Below are 14796 nucleotides of genomic sequence, written 5' to 3'. Positions count from 1 at the left end.
CAACAAAATACCCAACAAAGAGCCACCCACATAAAATTGCAGTGCGTGTTTTGTATGAATCAACACAGACATACTTGAACAGAATGGTAATGCCTTTTACTTACCTCAGACAAAATTTCCTTAGCACATCACTTTTGGCGTGAGCACTCAGGCTGGCAAACGCCATGGGAAGCTGGACTGCCTGGCAGGAGCCACCCACCCGGCAAGGTATAAGTAGCCATCAGCGGGGACAGGAGGCTGCAGCCTCATCTTCTCCCTCGAGCTGTGCAGGGCTTTGCACTTGGGCCAGACAGCTGATCGCTTCCACCATGAGCTGCAGCATCAAGAGAACATCGAGCACCTCTTACAGGAGCGGTGGAGCTGGAGGCGCCGGCGGTGGCGGCGGAGGCCGGAGTTCCTCCGTCTCCTGCAGGCGATACGCCTCCTCTGTGATCGGCGGGGGAAGCTACGGCGGGGGAGCGTGCAGCGCTGGCTACGGAGGGGGCATGAGCGCTGGCAGCCTCGCTGGGGGCTTTGGCGGGGGCTTGGCAGGAGGCTTTGGTGGCGGCCTGGCAGGAGGCTTTGGCGGTGGCTTTGGCGGTGGCTTTGGGGCGGGGGGGGACATCCTTCTGAGCGGCAATGAGAAGGTCACCATGCAGAACCTCAACGACCGCCTGGCTGCGTACCTGGACAAAGTACGAAGGCTGGAGGAGGAAAACGCTCAGCTCGAGCACCACATCCGGGAGTGGTACAGGAAACAAGCTCCCACTGTCTCAAAGGACTACAGCTCCTACTACCAGACCATCGAACAACTCCAGAATCAGGTAGGACAGCCCTGGCTAATGGTGCCTCCATCTCCCGCATGCCGCTCCCCTGCACAAGGACGTCCTCCTTCCCCCTGGCACTGGCTCTAGAGGGGTGGGAGGGACCTCCTGGGCGGCCTTGCTGGTGCTACCGCGGGCAGAAACCTGCTGAGCTGCGCCTCCCTTCTCTGGGGTGAACAGACCCCCACACCACCCCACAAGCAAAAGGGATGTGCCCTGCGGGCACGGCCTGAGGCATCGAGGAGGGCTCCGCCACGCCCAAACACGCTGGCGCACCTCACTGAAATCCCACCTCGCACAGGCGGCTCCAAACCAGGCACATGTGGTTTCCAGTCCTCCCAGTCCCACCCAGTTCAGCTGGACGGGGTGCAAAGCCAAAGCACCTGCACGGCAAGACCTGAACTCCCTTTGTCCTGCACACTCCTACACAGAGCAGATGGAAGGACCAAGGCCTTTCCTTACAATCCCTACAAAAAAGCTTGGGGTCTCCTTGCTTCTTGTCCTGGATGTCTTGAGCACAGGAAGACTCCTCTCCAACTTCCCCTCTTGCAGATCATTTCTGCCACTGTGGACAATAACAAGCTGCTTCTGGACATCGATAACAGCAAGATGACTGCTGACGACTTCCGAATGAAGTGAGTACCTCTCTGTGAACATTACTTGTCTTTCAAATCCTGCTCATAATCTCAGGAGACAAGGCAGCACTGCCCCGAGTGGTGTTACCGAGTCTTCATGTTTTACTGGGATACTGACTTGGAAAGATGGGTGCTACTGACTGTCATCATCTCCTTTCCCCACTTCTCTGTCTCTCTTGTCTGTGGTACAGGTATGAGAACGAGCTGGTCATCCGCCAGACTGTGGAGGCTGATATTAATGGCTTGAGAAATCTCCTGGATGACCTGACTCTGGTTAGATCTTCACTGGAGTCCGAGCTGGAGTCCCTGAAGGACGAACTGATTGCTCTGAAGAGAAACCATGAGGAGGTACGACCCAATGATAAAGAGCGTGCCCAAGACATAGTCCTTTGATTCTTCGGGGTTCCCAAAGTTACGTGTCAAGTCAATTCAGCCTTACGTCGTGTGATTGTCGTTCCTTGGGACCTTGATACTGCTTTGCCCACTGGCCCCAGCACAAGAAATGACCCGTGCTCTTTGTGTCTCTCTTCGGGCTCTGCAGGAAATGAGACAGCTCCAGTCCCAAACTGGTGGCGACGTGAGCGTGGAGGTCAATGCTGCCCCTGGCGAAGACTTGACAAAGATACTGAACGACCTGAGAAACGAATACGAGCAGCTCATCGAGAAGAACCGCAGAGAGGTTGAGCAGTGGTATGAAGTCAAGGTACGTAGCAACACACAACGTGGCGTCTCCTTGGGTGGGAAAACCCGGACGCCCCGGTAGTACGGGGCATGCAATGCCTTTGGCTAAAAGGAGGAGGCTGCTCACCTGCACCTCACTTGCACGCCTGGGGAACGGGAAGGAAAAAGCCACCGCGGAAAGGCTGCAGTGGCAGAGGGGGAGCAGGCCAGGTCTGATGGGCCAAGCCGGGTGGAACGTCAGGATCCACGGAGCAATGACTGGGCTGTCCTCGATGAGGATGGGATGGAAGGGAGAGGCTCCCTGGCTGTCTGAGTTCCCAGGCAGCAAAGCTGCTCCCTGAGGGGATTTTCTCACTCACAAAGTGTGTTTGGGGTTCGACTCCTGCAGATTGAAGAGGTCAACCAGCAGGTCACTTCTAGCAGCCAGGACATCCAGACGAGCAGCCACCAGCTCACCGAGCTGAGACGCGAGATGCAGAACCTGGAGATCGAACTGCAGGCGCAGCTCAGCACGGTACGTGGGGCAGGATCGCTGGGCCCTGCCCTCCTCGGAACGGGCAGGGAGGGTAGAGCTCTGCTGCTAAACACCTGCATTTCCGCCTCCAGAAAAACTCTCTGGAAAACTCCCTGGCAGAAACCGAATCTCGCTATGGCTGCCTGCTGCAACAAATCCAAGGGCAGATTAACTCGGTAGAGGAGGAGCTGGCCAGCATCCGCTGTGAGATGGAGAGTCAGAACCAGGAGTACAAGATGCTCCTGGGCATCAAGACCCGCCTGGAGCAGGAGATTGCGCAGTACCGGGCACTGCTGCAGGAGGGACAGCAAGACATTGTGTACGTACCATAGTATAGCAAGGGAATAAATAGAAATCCTTATGTACTTAATTGCTAATAGACACATTTTGTCCGTGGAGCTACATTAACATCTTTTTTGACTGAATATCCAGCAGTCCGGGATTTTTTTGTGCATTAATTACTCTCTTTTTACAGTGCCTCCCAAGGAGCTTTCCAAGGAGGTGGAAAATCCTCCCATTCATATTCTACTTCCTACTCTCATTCCCAGTCTGGTGATGTGACAGGTAAGACAACACTTCGTAAGGAAATGTTTATTAGTGGGTTACACCCACCGCATTGACTACAATATATTTTGTCAGAAAAAAGTTTTGTATTTTGGGCTGGTCAAGATTCCCAGGTCCAGGAGTGAGAGAACCTCTTTGACTCTGTCACGGAGGAATCGGGGGTTAAAATCCAGTGAGTCTTGCCCCTCCCTCTACCTAAATATAAAGAGAGATTATAAACTTTACAGGATGGGATATGCTTTTTAAAATACAGTTCTGAGAAAGTGCCTAGGGTATTGTTGGCCTTGGGATCTCTGAGCTTCTCTTGCTAACCCAGCATGTTAGGTGAAAGAATTCAGTTCAGAGGGAAGATCCGATTTCCCCTCAAGGCAATGATTTGCTCTGTCTTTACCCAGGGCAGTCAAGAGTCTGCTAAGCCACGGCAGGGACACTGGCAGCCCCGCTAAATGGCGCTGAACATGGACAGAGACTGAACCCCGCACTTCTGCAGCGCAGCCGACGCATCTGGAACAGTTTGGAAGCAGTGCCTGGGCACCTGCCTCATCACCCTTCCTCCATTCTGCAATGCTCCTCTTACTCAACTGGTTCTTTGTTTAAGGGCTTAAATTCTGCTGATAACTCTGCCTCTAATAAAACTTTACTTCTGCAATGCAAATCAAAGCAGTGTGTCTGAGAAATTTAATTTTAAAAACTTTGAACAGGTATTTATCAAGCTAAGCAGTCAAACACAGGCTGTCCTATCATCCTCTGTACCACAGTCTCGGGACAATCTATTTAGCACTGAGAAAATGGACACACTGAGTAAAAGGAAATGTCGCTAATTCTGAGCACGGCTGCAGGAAGCGTGCCATCCTCCGAGCTCTGCCTGCGGGAACTGTCAGTCAGGTGAGACTGTCAGAACTCCCTGCTCAAAAGCAAGAGATATAAGGTTGAAAACAGAAATCCATTCTTGACACAATTTTTCTCCTTCCTGTCAAATTACAATCAACTGACGGTTTTGTTTTCTAATGGCCACTGAAGGATTGCTTTCTGTCCCCCTGCCTTGCTGCTTTTTACTGAGGACACTCTGAGTGATGTGAGTGAAAGCAGAAAGAAAATACCAATGATGGGTAACTCTCTGAAGAATATTGGATTAACCGCTAATGTACTAAACTGTTCAGTGTCACTACCGTGACTCATCTGAGTCCATTATCTTTGGCTTTACTCAGCTCACCATAGCTAGAGTTCCTGTGGGAAGGCGTGACTCGGGAGAGGTTGTTCCAGTACGTTTGGGCTCCCTGACATCAAGGATTTCTACACCTTTGACTATGCAGAGAATTACGTATTGCTAACTTCTGCCAGGAAATACAGCCAGCAAGGCAATGGGCCTGTTTCCTTCAGTGTCATGCACCAAAACATTCCTACGTTTTATGATAGAAATTTCAACTTAAATACCAATATAATACCAAGAACCCACTTTTTGTCAGTACATTCAACTGGCTGACACTATGCCTGAAGAGGAATGAGCGACACATTTCATCCACTGAAATGATTTTCTATACTTTCTTTTTCTGCTTAAGAAAATAAAATATGTAATAAAATTGGAGATGAGAGGACAATACTAAATTAGAACAGCTATTTTATATATATTTGTCTTTCCAAAGATGAAGTGAAACCCCTTTTCAATCTATAACTGTGTGCATCAGATGCACAAAATTGGCCAGGTTTCATCCAGTTCTACGTGCCTGTTGTTCCCTTCCCCACCTATCGAATCTGGTCTCTATTTGCTGACGGAGGGTATGCAGTTAGGGTAATGAAAAGAAAGGTTTTCTCATCCTAAACAACTTACAAGAGTATTATTTAGGTTAGGTCTTCTTTCAGTAATCATGTGGCTTGGCTCTGCCTTCACAATATTATAATTGCAGTTTGCAGTAAGTATCCACAGAGATACTTTCTAGTCATGGTGAAAAACTGGGTTTCCAGACTGACTTTTTCAGTCCAGCATCAGGAATTTGTATGAACAAAAGCCCTCCTCTGAAGAAAAAAAGGCTCATTTCAGGTTTTACCAGTTTCATCTCCAAAGGCTGCCAGAATTCATTCACATCGCAGATGTACTTAACACAGCCAGAACAGCTTAAGAAGACATCTTTTCTGAGACAGGATTATGGAAACTTGAACTACAGTTAGTGTATATAAATCAGCATTGAACGGTTGTTCTGCTTCCTTCTAATCTTCCAGAAGCACAGAGAAGTATTAGAATGATCAGAAATAGTCTTCCACACCCAGCGAACTCGAGGGAACACCAGAGCTGCAGTAGGTCTCTCCCCATTGCTGAACTCCTTTGTAAGAGTGCGAGGTCTCTGTGAAATAGGCAGCGCTATGGAGAGTCTGAAGTTAAACCTGCCAGACCAAAGCTGGGCAATCTGCCGACTGGAAGGAGCGGGCACACTGCAAAGCTGCCGGGGACGGCGGCAGGACTGGATTGCTGGTGGAGGGGCAGCGCCTTTCGCACATCACCCCCGGCTGGTGGGTGAGGTGCTGACCTCCACTGACGTGTGGGGCAAGGGCTGTCCTGGGGGAAACGCACGGGCCATGGCACAGGCACGCCAAAAGCACAGCGTGCCTCACCCCCTCCAGGGCCAGCAGATGCTCCAGAAACCCCGACACATGTTTGATCAGGTATCCTGGTATCACTGTCTGCTCCTGGCACTCACTTCTCCTCATCCATGGTTCTTAGAAAAAGCAATACAGTTGCTTATGGTTCTGAAAAGATCTACAGGAAAGGGGGAAAATGGGCTTTGGCAGGGAGGAATTTAGAATTCATTAGTTAACATCATTGATAATAACAGCATGTTGTGGCAGGTAGAGAGAGAGAACAGGAAAGGATTGCTATACTGGAAGAGCTTAATTTCTCTTGGGAATTACTTTTAAACTTTTCCTTTTTCAGTGGTAGGAAGGACTACTGAATAACAATTTAGACAGACTGTAGAATGAAAATAGCTCACATTTAATAGGATTTTCTGTAGGTCTACACACATGCAGGGTATAAGGGTCCATCCCAGGGAGTCACTTAAGAGAAAAATAAGACCAGAATCTGGGGCAATGGAAACGTTCCTCTGAACACGCTGACGAAACGCACAGGGGAGGGATGCTGAAAGGCCATGGGTGGCAGGTGAGGAATGCACAGATGGAGCTCCTGATGAAACTCATGGGAGCAGCACTCTTCTTACCAAGACCACAGTTGACTCATTTTCTGTAAAACAATTAATTACCAGTAATTGTTTCTGAGGTTGTCCTCTCCCTCTTGTGTGACTAAACATTCATCCAGTAATGGCGTCACAGCTTCGGTGAAAACCACTGACTACTTCTGGTTCTTTTGCCACTTCGGAGTATCTGTTTGTGCCTCTGTGACCAACTTCACCGGTGAGTAAACAGCATTTGGAAAGGCTTCGCAGCACTGTTACTTCAAACAAACGTTTCTGATTTAGAGAGGTTCATAAGGTGCATTATAAGCAAAAAGCCTTCGAGGGAAGATAGGATTTCAAAGCTCTAACAGTCTCTTCATAGGGCTGAGGAGCCTCTATACCCTCTACAACAGAAAATGTCTGACCCCGTTCTGCCATCACAAGGATTATGACTGTTAATGGCACCTTAAGAGACCTGGCTCTGTTGGCTTGTGATGTAGATCAGTATGTCCAGATTGCCTCACAACAGCCACCTCAGGGCAGAGAGCTGCGTCCAGAGGATGGTGGACCAAAAATGTATGGGAGACACGGAAATACCCACGAGTTACGGAATAGAAAGTCCAAAGTTTAAGTATTTGTAATACAGTTACAGCAGCAAGCAAAGTTAGATCAGCTGTTCAAAAAAGAGACAGAGAAAAGACATCTGTTGATGGTATGAAATTACAGCATTGGGAAATGTTTGAAATTGTTGGTCAGATGTTATGATGCAACAATGCTGAGAAGGAGATATAAAATCAACACCTCTGGCGTTAATGCCAATCAGCAATAAACCTCTCATAGGGAAGAATAAAGGTGCATTTCAACAATCTAATGAGGAAAATATGACTAAGGAATCACACCCTGTGAGAAAATAATTTTTATTTTTTAATAATGATGACTCAGTCTCAATAACATATGCAAAGCAACTGGTTCTGACGTGCAGATAATTAGAGAGCTACCAATAAAAGAACAATCATAACTAGGAAGATCAAAGTATTACATTATCTTCAGCATATCTATGAAAATGTGTGTAGGGCTATCAAGAAAGAAGGTAAATGGCTTTCCATGATACCTGTCAGCTGTAACACGCATTTATAACTTTTATGGGTCTCATAATTATTGCAGCTAAGAGAGAAAATGTTGCTCCAGCCACAACCACAAGCTGCATATAAGTAAGATTGAAAAAGAAGAAACCACCACAAAATGAACTAGTAGTTTTCAACTTCCAAATAGAGATTAATTTCCATCAGAGTCTAACTCTCATGTAAAGAGGCCCCCTGTCTTTCAGGCTTAAAATTTATGTTTTGCGAAAGTTATTTAAAGTCAAACTTTCATTTCCAAAGAAGGGTTCATCACATCCTGTTCTCTGACAGAAACGCTGCAATTGTGCAGTAGTGTTGGAGACCTCTGCAGTATTAGAGACGAAAGACAGAAGGCAAGGGGGATCTAAAGGGTCATCACAGCTGTCTCTACGACACGAGGATAAAATCCCTACCACCAGCTGATCAAGGTCAATCTCAAAACCGTTTCTCTTTTCCATCCAAACCTCCCACAATGGAAGCACCTTCCAGACCCTCTTGTCTCCCATAGATAAAAAGCTGCCCCTTAGTTTCCAGCCCAAACACACTCAAGCAGATGATGTCCTTTCCTGTGTGGACAACAGGGTTGTCCTTTATTTTAAACAGCCCTGGTATCTCCTTCCTTGAGAGCCAGCTGCTAACCATCTTAGCTTCCATTTTGCTAAGTCAAAACGCTGAATCCTTCTGCTCTCCTCTCCCAAGACAGTCAGTGACGCCTTAGAGATTCTACACATCTATTTCAGTTCGAAGTAATCTTTGAATGACTAGAAATTTGCACAACATTTTAAAAAATCACAGATTTTAAATTACATTATTGCACATCCATCGTTCTGTGCAACACACAGGATTACTTCCTGGAAGTGATACTACCAGATTTCCATGAAAACTCACAAATACCACTGCTTCTCCAAAGGTTATTCTATTGAGATTTACCACTAAACATTCTGAAAAACAGTACCCACAATGAGCTTTCTTTGTAGGGAAGAACCTAAATTCTCAGAGATTTTATTTCCAAAAATGTCAGTTACTGGCAGTTCTGCAGGTAAAATGAAACCAGACTCACACAGAAGGTGCCTGAGTTCGTATTTCTCCAACTCTGAAATTAAAACACGGTAACTAGGTGGTGCTTTCACCACCTGTTTTCAGTAGAAAAAATGATTACAAAGAACAAAGAAGAACTATTAAAATGAGTCTCACTAACTAAGTAGCCAGCAACATGCTATCTGAAACAAAATCTAACACACAGCCACCCACCTGAAATTACAGTGCATGCTTCGTGTGAATCAGCATGCAGACACAATACCTGTGGGGAGGGCTGTCCCAAGCCCCGAAAGAAATTCCCCTTAGCACATCACTTTTGGCGTGAGCACTCAGGCTGGCAAACGCCATGGGAAGCTGGACTGCCTGGCAGGAGCCACCCACCCGGCAAGGTATAAGTAGCCATCAGCGGGGACAGGAGGCTGCAGCCTCATCTTCTCCCTCGAGCTGTGCAGGGCTTTGCACTTGGGCCAGACAGCTGATCGCTTCCACCATGAGCTGCAGTATCAAGAGAACATCGAGCACCTCTTACAGGAGCGGTGGAGCTGGAGGCGCCGGCGGTGGCGGCGGAGGCCGGAGTTCCTCCGTCTCCTGCAGGCGATACGCCTCCTCTGTGATCGGCGGGGGAAGCTACGGCGGGGGAGCGTGCAGCGCTGGCTACGGAGGGGGCATGAGCGCTGGCAGCCTCGCTGGGGGCTTTGGCGGGGGCTTGGCAGGAGGCTTTGGTGGCGGCCTGGCAGGAGGCTTTGGCGGTGGCTTTGGCGGTGGCTTTGGGGCGGGGGGGGACATCCTTCTGAGCGGCAATGAGAAGGTCACCATGCAGAACCTCAACGACCGCCTGGCTGCGTACCTGGACAAAGTACGAAGGCTGGAGGAGGAAAACGCTCAGCTCGAGCACCACATCCGGGAGTGGTACAGGAAACAAGCTCCCACTGTCTCAAAGGACTACAGCTCCTACTACCAGACCATCGAACAACTCCAGAATCAGGTAGGACAGCCCTGGCTAATGGTGCCTCCATCTCCCGCATGCCGCTCCCCTGCACAAGGACGTCCTCCTTCCCCCTGGCACTGGCTCTAGAGGGGTGGGAGGGACCTCCTGGGCGGCCTTGCTGGTGCTACCGCGGGCAGAAACCTGCTGAGCTGCGCCTCCCTTCTCTGGGGTGAACAGACCCCCACACCACCCCACAAGCAAAAGGGATGTGCCCTGCGGGCACGGCCTGAGGCATCGAGGAGGGCTCCGCCACGCCCAAACACGCTGGCGCACCTCACTGAAATCCCACCTCGCACAGGCGGCTCCAAACCAGGCACATGTGGTTTCCAGTCCTCCCAGTCCCACCCAGTTCAGCTGGACGGGGTGCAAAGCCAAAGCACCTGCACGGCAAGACCTGAACTCCCTTTGTCCTGCACACTCCTACACAGAGCAGATGGAAGGACCAAGGCCTTCCCCCACAGGCAGCTTTTTTGATAATGAGACAAATTAGAGCATCAGGGACAAAGACTGCACTTCCTTAGACACCCAGGGTGCAGAAAGCCAAAGGTGTCGGTGATCTGCCAGCATCAGTGTTCTTCTGTTTGTTCCCCCATCGATATATTCATTCATCAGAATGTTTGGGGAAGCCAAAATCTTGCACACAGCAGTTCCTGTGGCATGGCACTGTAACAACTTTCCTGCATTACTGAAGGAAACAATTCCAAGACCCGCAACAAAGTGCTACCAAAGCTTGGGGTCTTCTTGCTTCTTGTCCTGGATGTCTTGAGCACAGGAAGACTCCTCTCCAATTTCCCCTTTTGCAGATCATTTCTGCCACTGTGGACAATAACAAGCTGATGCTCGACATCGATAACAGCAAGATGACTGCTGATGACTTCCGAATGAAGTGAGTACCTCTCTGTGAACTCACACGTTTCATCTCATGAATTTTACGAGATTCATGAATGCAGGTGATGATACCCTGTCCCAGGTGGTATGACCAAGCCTACGCATTGTAATGAAATGAATGTGTAACTCTTCTTTTTCCTTTGGTACAGGTATGAGAACGAGCTGGTCATCCGCCAGACTGTGGAGGCTGATATTAATGGCTTGAGAAATCTCCTGGATGATCTCACTCGCACTCGATCTTCACTGGAGTCCGAGCTGGAGTCCCTGAAGGACGAACTGATTGCTCTGAAGAGAAACCATGAGGAGGTACGACCCAATGATAAAGAGCGTGCCCAAGACATAGTCCTTTGATTCTTCGGGGTTCCCAAAGTTACGTGTCAAGTCAATTCAGCCTTACGTCGTGTGATTGTCGTTCCTTGGGACCTTGATACTGCTTTGCCCACTGGCCCCAGCACAAGAAATGACCCGTGCTCTTTGTGTCTCTCTTCGGGCTCTGCAGGAAATGAGACAGCTCCAGTCCCAAACTGGTGGCGACGTGAGCGTGGAGGTCAATGCTGCCCCTGGCGAAGACTTGACAAAGATACTGAACGACCTGAGAAACGAATACGAGCAGCTCATCGAGAAGAACCGCAGAGAGGTTGAGCAGTGGTATGAAGTCAAGGTACGTAGCAACACACAACGTGGCGTCTCCTTGGGTGGGAAAACCCGGACGCCCCGGTAGTACGGGGCATGCAATGCCTTTGGCTAAAAGGAGGAGGCTGCTCACCTGCACCTCACTTGCACGCCTGGGGAACGGGAAGGAAAAAGCCACCGCGGAAAGGCTGCAGTGGCAGAGGGGGAGCAGGCCAGGTCTGATGGGCCAAGCCGGGTGGAACGTCAGGATCCACGGAGCAATGACTGGGCTGTCCTCGATGAGGATGGGATGGAAGGGAGAGGCTCCCTGGCTGTCTGAGTTCCCAGGCAGCAAAGCTGCTCCCTGAGGGGATTTTCTCACTCACAAAGTGTGTTTGGGGTTCGACTCCTGCAGATTGAAGAGGTCAACCAGCAGGTCACTTCTAGCAGCCAGGACATCCAGACGAGCAGCCACCAGCTCACCGAGCTGAGACGCGAGATGCAGAACCTGGAGATCGAACTGCAGGCGCAGCTCAGCACGGTACGTGGGGCAGGATCGCTGGGCCCTGCCCTCCTCGGAACGGGCAGGGAGGGTAGAGCTCTGCTGCTAAACACCTGCATTTCCGCCTCCAGAAAAACTCTCTGGAAAACTCCCTGGCAGAAACCGAATCTCGCTATGGCTGCCTGCTGCAACAAATCCAAGGGCAGATTAACTCGGTAGAGGAGGAGCTGGCCAGCATCCGCTGTGAGATGGAGAGTCAGAACCAGGAGTACAAGATGCTCCTGGGCATCAAGACCCGCCTGGAGCAGGAGATTGCGCAGTACCGGGCACTGCTGCAGGAGGGACAGCAAGACATTGTGTACGTATTCTGTTTGCAAATATAAGGGCATAAATTCTATCACAATCTTTTCTCTTTTGAGACTCACAGGAGACAGAGTAGAATGTTTTACCAGTCTGTATTTGAAATCTAAATACACCAGATTTTTTCACACCATCTGCATTGAAATGTATATACCATAAACTTAATAAGCACATCAAACACAGAGGGAAACACCGAGCATATAGTTACTGACATATGTTCAGTCAATCAGCAACTCTTGGCCTGTTTGTGCAGAGTGAGTTCCATGAGAGGAGTCACGACGCAAAACCAAACTGTAATGTACTGCCTTCTGACAGCAGACTGGCAAGCACAACTGGACTGTGAGAGCAGAAGAATTATACTTCCACAGTCTTTTGTTATTTCTGCTTCTAGAGCCTCCTAGGAAAATATACCTGAAGAGAATGAAATAAAAAAATATAAAGGACTGTTTGCAAGGTCCAGGAAAAGCTGAGCTGTTACATGCACTGCACATTATGTCACAGTATGTCTCTTTATGAATGTATTTATCATTCCCTTCATTAAAATTCCTTTCCTTGCACAGAACGTCTCAAGGAGCTCTCCAAGGAGGGGGAATATCCTCCCACTCTTATTCTTCTACTTCCTACTCTCATGGTCAATCTGGCGACAAGACAGGTAAGAAGCATCTTCCAAAAAGGATCCTAATTTATCCTATTCCCCATGGCTTTCATATTTTGTGTTTCATCTCTTTTCCTTTAATACTATCCCTTGTGTTATGACTTCCACATTTGCAGTTGCCACGGGGATTAAACCATTCACAATCAAATCTCTTAATTTCAAGGTGTTTTAGCTTCAGTTACAGAAACAGCCTGAGCTCCTTTCTCACACGTTTGCTAACACAGATGGACGTTTAAATAATGGTACATCTGCAGTGTCAGTGCTGCAAGAGACTCTTGATTTCCCCATCAGAGTAATGGTTTGTTTCTTCTTTCACTCCACAGGGCAGTCAAGAGTGTGTTAAGATATCACCGGTGCACTGGTCTTCCCTGACCTACCTCCCGCCTGTGAGCAGCCCGGCCTGCAGCGTGCTGATACACACAGCACAAGCGCTCTGTGCCTACCCAACGCACAGATTGCTCTACAAATGTTATTCATGAAGTCGAGATGAATAATTGCTAGGGACTCTCCTAAAATTATCTACTTTTTCCTTTTTATACTGTTCTTCATATGCAATCACTGCATCTACACACACTTATCTGCCATGTGATTGGTGATCTACTTTCTGCTGATAACAATGCCTCTAATAAACTTTATTTTTCTGCAATGCAAAGAGAACTGGTGTCCAACACTCTATTTGGTATAGCAATATTGTCTTTACATTTAGGTGGAACAAATGAGATATACCTTCACAGAGAAATTAAGGTTGTGTGTATCATGTCATATGGCCCCAAAGAAAATTGTGTATCCTAACCTCATCAGATGATGTCTGGATAAAGTATCAGAGATGAACGAATACATTCACATTAAACTCAAGAGTGACACCTACAGGGAAGAAAAGAGGATGGGTGAAACCCTTTTTCCTAGTGTACATTGCAAGGGATATGCAAGTAGTTGATTTGACAGTTCAGCAGCTGAACTAAAACGATCAGGATTAATTAACCCCAAAATTTCATGAAAACTTTGTCAAATCAAAAACATTCTCCTTTGGGTCAATGAACAAGAATCAATCATATTCAGGCAGGCTCTCTCCCAACTTTTAGATGAGGGCTCTATCTAATCTTGTTCAATAAAAGCAAAGGATTAGATGAGGAAACGAGTGATGCGTATGCAGAGAAGTTCTCCTTATAACACGAAGTTCAATTGTTAGGATTATTTCTCCTGACATGTTGGAAGATCTGGGCTCAGGTCTTTTATCTGATGGTTCAAAATCAAGAAGTGTGTTCTCTTATTTCATAAGACTATTCCTGGCTCCCCGGCTGTACAGAGCTCTGGGTGCACGGGTGGAGGGTGGCAGGGTGGTGGCGAGGTTCAATCTTTCTTACTAAAACGGCTCCACTTCATGTAACACACTCACAGTATTTGGGCTTGACAGCAGAAGAAAAATCGGTGAAATATTTCACTCATTTAAAACTTACAAATCAGTATTTTAGTCTTTGGTTTGCAGTGGACTGAGAAAGCAGCTGAACAGGGTCTGCCACATATCAGGTGAGTGACTCAAGTGCCACCCAGTAACAAATAAGGGTGGGTCTCCCAAGCCTTCATTGTTCTCTGACCAGCACATAAATCACTAACAGTTTTTATTCCATCAAATAGCTTTGCACTTGCACTTTGGTTTGCAAACAGGTTCAGGTCAGGTAAAATATCATCTTTTTGGATAACAATGTATTATTTAAAATGGCATCAAACTGTCTACATGTTACAATCCAAAGCCAAATTCTCAGCACAGCAGAAAAGAGAGATGAGTCAGACAAACTATTTCCCTAGAAAACAAAGGAGATTTGTAAAGTCAAAGCAAAAATACCTCTCCCTTGAGTCACAACAGGACTCTCATGCTCCTGTACAAGCTAACAGACTCATGTTCTGCCTCATGCCCCATTTTACTTCTCGTACCAGGCAGTGCTGGCTACCTCAGAAAAGAAGGTCTAAAGCTCAGCATCAGCCAGCTATAATGGACTTCGGGATGAAATATCTTATGTGACCACAGTTTAAATAGAAAGAATGTTTCTGATCCCAGAAAGGAGCCAGCTGTGTTCTAGGCTGTCTGTCAGGAACATTCCCCAGTCTCCTGCTTCCCTTCTGCTGTCTCTCTTAAATGAGAAAGGGGAGAAACCTCCGTGCTGGGTCTGCTGCCCCCAGTCTCTGCGCAGCTCAGGGTGTGCCCACCGCAGAGCCGAGCCGAGCCGAGCCAAGCTGAGCCGAGCCGAGCCAAGCCAAGCTGAGCCGAGCTGA

At 48.1% G+C, this 14796-nt stretch overlaps 2 protein-coding genes across 2 annotated transcripts; both read left to right on the top strand.

The window, feature by feature from the left end:
• The first annotated feature begins 308 nt into the window (after positions 1-308).
• Positions 309-3612, top strand: LOC141953507 (keratin, type I cytoskeletal 19-like). The gene is made up of 8 exons (XM_074892123.1): positions 309-803; positions 1356-1438; positions 1630-1786; positions 1980-2141; positions 2508-2633; positions 2726-2952; positions 3109-3197; positions 3593-3612. The coding sequence occupies exons 1-8, from the start codon at positions 309-311 to the stop codon at positions 3610-3612; spliced, it is 1359 nt and encodes a 452-aa protein (XP_074748224.1).
• Positions 3613-9010: 5398 nt separating this feature from the next.
• On the top strand, positions 9011-12891 carry LOC141953491 (keratin, type I cytoskeletal 19-like). The gene is made up of 8 exons (XM_074892094.1): positions 9011-9505; positions 10312-10394; positions 10546-10702; positions 10896-11057; positions 11424-11549; positions 11642-11868; positions 12431-12522; positions 12849-12891. The coding sequence occupies exons 1-8, from the start codon at positions 9011-9013 to the stop codon at positions 12866-12868; spliced, it is 1362 nt and encodes a 453-aa protein (XP_074748195.1). The 3' UTR covers positions 12869-12891.
• The last annotated feature ends 1905 nt before the right edge of the window (positions 12892-14796 follow it).

Source organism: Strix uralensis, chromosome 22 (genome assembly GCF_047716275.1).
Source record: "Strix uralensis isolate ZFMK-TIS-50842 chromosome 22, bStrUra1, whole genome shotgun sequence".
Taxonomy (NCBI): Eukaryota; Metazoa; Chordata; class Aves; order Strigiformes; family Strigidae; genus Strix; species Strix uralensis.
Note: the sequence above shows the minus strand (reverse complement) of the source record. Positions and strands in the feature narration are given on the sequence as shown.

Bases quoted from the DNA above. Each gene is read 5' to 3' on its own strand.
- LOC141953491 (XM_074892094.1), top strand. From the start codon at position 9,011: ATGAGCTGCAGTATCAAGAGAACATCGAGCACCTCTTACAGGAGCGGT. The intron at 9,506-10,311 runs GTAGGACAGCCC...CCCCTTTTGCAG, and splicing joins TCGAACAACTCCAGAATCAG to ATCATTTCTGCCACTGTGGA. The intron at 11,550-11,641 runs GTACGTGGGGCA...TTCCGCCTCCAG, and splicing joins TGCAGGCGCAGCTCAGCACG to AAAAACTCTCTGGAAAACTC.
- LOC141953507 (XM_074892123.1), top strand. From the start codon at position 309: ATGAGCTGCAGCATCAAGAGAACATCGAGCACCTCTTACAGGAGCGGT. The intron at 804-1,355 runs GTAGGACAGCCC...CCCCTCTTGCAG, and splicing joins TCGAACAACTCCAGAATCAG to ATCATTTCTGCCACTGTGGA. The intron at 2,953-3,108 runs GTACGTACCATA...CTCTTTTTACAG, and splicing joins GAGGGACAGCAAGACATTGT to TGCCTCCCAAGGAGCTTTCC.